Consider the following 5,574-nt stretch of genomic DNA (forward strand, 5'->3'; position numbering starts at 1 on the left):
CGCAGGAGCGGCCGCGGTGGGCGCACCCGACCAGCCCGCATTCCGCAGCGACGAGCACGGGCGGCCGCCGGCTCCGGGCGAGGGCCGCGGCCACTTAAAGGGCCAGGCTCCCTTTCCCATCCCCGCCCCCGCCGACGTCACAGCCACACGGTTGGGGGCGGGGGAGAGAAAGGGGTCACAGCAGCTGGGTCCCCCACCCTAGAGCGCCTCACCCCGTCATCCTCTGGGGAGGGGGCCCCCTTCCCTCCAGCTGTACCATCCTCATCTTGGTGCTTCTCAGCGGGCCCCCCTCTCTTCCCACGGAGGGGTCTGTCCCCACATTCTGGCCTCTGCTGAGCACCCCCCGTGCTGAGACCCAGACTTCTCCTTTCGAGGTGGGCAGCACCCCTCCTCCCCAAGCAGCCTTCCCATTCTCACATGCTCACTGATTCAGGGGCTCAGGCGTGGGGACTCTGGGCAAGGTCGGGGAGACAGTCTAGTTCTTGATCTGGTGTCTCTAGGAGCCCTCCTCACACCATGGGGTCATGACTTCTTCCTGGCTCGGCCTTTGGAGAAATTGGGCCGAATACTCTAGGAGCAGCAGGCGGGGGAGGGAGGGGAAGGGGGGGGAGCGAGCCAGGTGGGCACAGCCAGGTCCCAGGTGGGCTCTCCTGGTGCATCCCAACCCAGGCCCCCAGGGAGACAGACCACTAAAGGCGCCGGGCTACGCGGCTGCCTGGGGGGGAGGGAGGGTGGAGCTCCGGGACCTTCTCAGATTCCCAGAAGGGCCCGGGGGTTCCCACTCCTGCTAGGGTGCGCACGCACACACCTGGGTTCCCACCTGAGTTCTGGGCAAGTCCCTGTTTTGCCCCAGACACGTAAAAGCCTAGACTGCTGCCCTCTCTCCCCTCCCCGCCCAGACCCCGAACTGAGCCCCGGTGTGATGGCTGGAGCGAAGGGTCTGCAATCCTGCGGCCTCTGTTTCTACCCGGACACAGACCCCACGTCCTGCCCCGATGACCTCGGGGCCACCGGAGCTGGGACGCACGTGCACACCCGCACACACAATCCGAAGACCAGCCTCCCGGAGCCACGCACAGACACAGACCCCCTCCGACCATGCAGACCAGGGCCAGACATGCAGGGCCAGGACCTGACCGGTGGCACACGTGCCTGCGCACGGTGCCGACCCACCGTGCCGGCCTCACGTGGCTCTGCCCGGAGCAGCCTGGCTGCGGCAGTAGGCACACTCTGCCTGCAGCCCCTCTCGAAGGCTGTTGGAGGTCTGTGCTCCCCCTGGACACCAGTGCCGGGGGGCCAGCCTGGCGCTCATCGACCACCTCACTCGTGCCTGTGCCTGGCAGCTGCTCAGGGCAGGACCCGAGGGAGCAGAGTGTCCCATCGGCTGTGTGACAAGTGGGTAGCGCTCTCCACACCCTCCACACTCCGCCCGCCTGCCACATCCCCTGCAGAGGGCAGGGGGCGGGAACACTCACCAAGGCCCCGGGACCCAGGTGGGGAGGGCGCATGTCCCTGGGTCCCGGGCCTCCTCTGGGGGTCCTCAGCCACTGGCCCCAGGGGTAAGGACTCAGCGGGAACCACTGCACATGTGCGTGTGTGCGCACACATACGGGGGGGGGCTTCCCAGCCCCCCAGGCTGGCCTGGCTGCTTTGGGGGACAGGAAGCCCCGTGGGGACCTCTGCTGGCCCTAGGTAGGTATCGTGATTAGTAGGCTGTCGCCAGGTGTCCTGTGTGTGGCTGCAGCATGCAGGAACAGGCCCCCCGCCCCGCAGCGTGGGACCAGTTCTGCTCAGACTGGGGCTCCCAGAGGGTGGGGCCTAGGCCTCCCCCTTCAGACGGTCGCCGGGGTGCGGGGATTCCCAGCGGAGCCGCGTCTTTGCCTTGATCTCTCCCCGCCCCCCACCACAAGTGGTGTTTGGGGGTTTCCTCCCGTCCGTGTCTTCACCTGCTCGTCGTGGGCCCCTGCTGGAGGGAGTCCTAAAGCCTGGGGCCCAGGGGAGGGGACAGGAGCCTGGAGCGTCCGGCCCTACTGAGACACGCCCCCGCCCGCACTGCCTGGGCCAGCGCTGCTCTGTGGCTGGCTCAGAGGGAAGAACAGAGGTGGATCCAGAAGCCTCGCTCCCCGGACGCCCCTGCCCCCCAGCCAAGCTGGCAGTGGGGAGAGGGTGCCCCACAGCCCCTCGGAGCTCACCGGTGAGGATGGCCACGCTGTCGAAGCAGCCGTCCAGCTTGCTGAGCAGGACGGAGAGGAAGCTGTCTGCGGCCAGCACGCTGGCGTCCCGTGTGCTCTGGTCATAAACGACCACATCCTGTGGCTCGGTCGCCTCCACCTGGGGGCCGTGAGGGCAGAGGTCAGGGCTCACTGGGCACCTGCTAAAGGCCCCCACCCCCTGCTGAGGAGTGGGGGGGGCTTAGGTGACAGGTGGGAGGGACTGCTGTGACACCTTGCTGCCTGCAGGGGACGGCAGGAACCCAGCTGCCCACTTCACGCCTGGACAGGTGTAAACCCATGGCCCACAGGTGGAGCCTTGGAGCAGGCAGAGACGAAAGACACTGGTCCCCAAGGCAACCAAGCCCTCACGCACACTCACAGGAGTGACAGGAACAAACACTCCTGGGCCTTCACCGCGGGCCAGGCCCACGAGGAGGAGATGCAGGTGAACATAACAGGGTCCCCAGGAGGCACATACGGCTGACCATGGTGACGGGAGGGCGCGGCCTCGGACTGGGCTGGCTCTCAGGATGGCCAAGGCATTTTTAGGGTCCCCCAGCAGGCCCATTTCGGGGATTCAAGGGCAGAGCGCCTTTAAGTCTGGGCTCCCCTCCCCACCGCCCCACCCCCACAGGCCAGCAACAGTGTGACTGACGGCTGCAGCGAGAGTCCCCCCAGTTCAAGAGGCAGCAGCTGGAGGCTGAGGTGCCACCTGCCCTCCTCCCCTCCGTGAGCGGCCTGGGGCCAGATGTTCAGCAGCTTGGGCTCCAAGAGCGGCGGATGCCCCCGCCCCCCAAGCACACTCAGCCCTTAAGCCAGCTGAGCCGCCGCCGACCCGGCCCGATGATGTCACCGGCAGCCAATGGGATGGTGCTCCGGCCGGGAGTCCTCGCTGGGGGTGATTGATCACCCGACTCCCCTCACTGAGGCTGCAGGGAGCCGGTTCTGCCTGTGGGGTGGGGGCCACCCACCTGGGTCCTCTCACATTCAGCTCTGCACGGGGCAGGGCCTGGGACCGTGACTCCCCACAGTCCCCCGCTGGGCATGTGACTGAGACCCCCCCAGAGCCCCCAGGCTGCCTGGCATGTCACCTGTCCTCCACTGGAGGTGCCACTGCCTTCCCAAGCACTGGCCTAGTGGTCCCTCCCCAGCTGTACTTGATGCTCTTGGGAATAGAGACAGCATTGTGACAGCAGGTGACCCAAGACATTCCTGGGGGGCCACAGAGAATACTGGGTTGCTGTAGACTTCAGAGGGGAAGGCGCTGGGGGCTGGGGACAAACTACTCAGTGTGGGCCCCTGGGCCTCTTCTGAGTCCTTGCAGCCACCAGAGTGTGCCGTCCTGGTCCACTGTCCCATCTGCTGCCTGTGCCCCCACCTTCTGCCCCTGGATGCGGTCACGCCTCGCTCATCACTCAGTGCCTGCTTTGGGCACTGTGCCGTGTGGGGGAGACCTCTGGGCAGGGCTGAGTGAGGACCCAGACGGTGTCGGAGGCTCCCGGAGGTGGGATGGGAGGGTGAAGGGTGGTGTCTGGGGGGCAGGGTGTCGCGTGGGCCTCCCCGGGGAGGGCACTCCCACAGCCCTGAGAGGGAAGCTTCGTGAGGAGCGGGGAGCTGGCCGGTGACGTAGAATGGCCGAGAACCTGCTGACCTGGGGATCCTGGTTTGGGTTCAAGGGCAGAGGACAGGGAGGCTGCCCAGGCCCAGGGCCCCCGTGCGCCTGGCCCGGGGGTGACGGGAGTCGGCGGGGCGTGGGCGCGGTGGGGCGCAGGGTACCTGGCCGTGCACGGCGGGCGGGATGAGCTCCGAGATGGTCACTCTGCCCTGCTGCAGCCGACGCTTCACCAGCTTGGAGCAGCAGATGTTCACGGAGCGGAGCACGTGCCCGCGGTTGTATTCCACAAACGAGCGGCTGTCGATGACCAGCGGCCCCCCGGGCCCGCCCCGCAGCAGGCTGGCCAGCCTCTTGGCATCCATCACCTTCCTGGGGAGCCGGTCCCCCGCCATGGCGGGCAACGGGCAAGGTGGGAGGGTTCTCTTTGAAGTGGGCAGGTGTGGCCTAGAGTTCAGAGTGACCAGGCATGGCGCCGGACCTGCAGAGAGAGGCAGACGGTCAGCTCTGCAGGCCCCTGGGGGGCGCCGGCCAGCTCCCCAGGCGGGGCCGACCCCAGAGGGGCTGGTGTGTGGTCCCAGGGCACAGAAGGCCCGGGCCTGCCATGTGCCCATAGGCCCTTCCTTCCTTGGGGTGAATTAGTGTCCCTCTGGCTCGTCTCTGAAAGTCGCCGAACGTCTCAGGTGAGCACGCTGGAATCTGTGACTCTGTGACCACAGACGGAGCTGGAAGAGTGCCGGGGGGCTTGGGGGTGGGCCCCTCAGTCCTGCACCACCCAGATCACAGAGCCGGCCTCTCGGCAGGTGGCGCCGAGGCAGGCGGGAGACCAGAGGGAAGGGGCTCAGGGCTTGGGCTGGGCTGGAGAGGCGGCACGAGGCCTGAGGGTCCCGCCCCGGGGCCCTTGGGTCTGTGGACGCCCACTCATTTCAGAGCACTGCCTCCTACTCCTGGGGCTTCTGGCACCCCACCTCCCCTCTCTGGCCCCTCATCTTCCCAGTCCCCAGGACCCCTCCACAGCACGCCGGCCCTGCCGTCTAAGCTGATAATCTGTCCGGGTGGGGGAGCTGGGAGGGCTGGGGCTCCCAGAGGCCCCTGGGTGCCCAGGGCAGGGCCGGGAGGGGGCTTGGGCACGCAGGGCGGGGCCCCTCTGCTGCGGCTTGGTCACGCCTGCGCAGAGGGGCTGAGGCCCGCGTCCTTCTCCTGAAGAGTGGGTCACCCGCTCCCAGAATGGGGGTGCTAGGACAAAGGTCAACATGGGCGCCGCTTATCTGCGACCCTTGGCATGGCCTCCAAGGGCCTCGGGCTGCAGGGTGCAGTGGGGGCAGGCGGTGGTTGGGGTTCGGGGTCCGCAGAGCCCTGGGCAGAGCCTTGTCCTGCAGCGTCTGTGCCCAGCCCCTGCTTCCCCACCTGCCAGGCCCCACCTCTCCGTTCTTCATTTAGGACGGGCCTCAGGGGCCACGTGGTCTCAGGACGGCAGAGTTTGCTTTAAAGAAGAGGAAACTAAGGCTCAGAAAAGGGGTGGGGCCAACCCAAGGTCACACCAAGGAGACTAGACAGAACCCAAGACCTGTACTGGCTGCCAGCTCACCGGTTCCTCCCTCTGTCACCTCCCCACCCCGCTGAGGGGTGGGAGGGGGCTGCGGGACAGATGTGCCCCCAAGGCCCACAGAGAGGGGACCCCCTCAGCAGGGCGCCAAACCCCACAGCCACAGAGGGTGTTGGGGTGTGGCACCCTGAGAGCACTTGTCA

General features: G+C 67.3%; 1 protein-coding gene across 1 annotated transcript in view; it reads right to left on the reverse strand.

The window, feature by feature from the left end:
• The window catches only part of DUSP8 (dual specificity phosphatase 8), a 13,612-nt gene extending 8,792 nt beyond the window's left edge, over positions 1 to 4,820 (reverse strand). The window contains exons 1-2 of the mRNA XM_025046277.1: positions 3,990 to 4,820; positions 2,193 to 2,331 (exon numbers count right to left, since the gene is read on the reverse strand). Of these exons, the coding sequence (XP_024902045.1) occupies positions 2,193 to 2,331; positions 3,990 to 4,439 (589 nt within the window). The 5' untranslated portion in view covers positions 4,440 to 4,820. The remainder of the gene's footprint in view (positions 1 to 2,192; positions 2,332 to 3,989) is intronic.
• Positions 4,821 to 5,574: the final 754 nt, after the last annotated feature.

This window comes from Pteropus alecto, unplaced genomic scaffold, assembly GCF_000325575.1.
Source record: "Pteropus alecto unplaced genomic scaffold, ASM32557v1 scaffold43, whole genome shotgun sequence".
Lineage (NCBI taxonomy): Eukaryota > Metazoa > Chordata > Mammalia > Chiroptera > Pteropodidae > Pteropus > Pteropus alecto.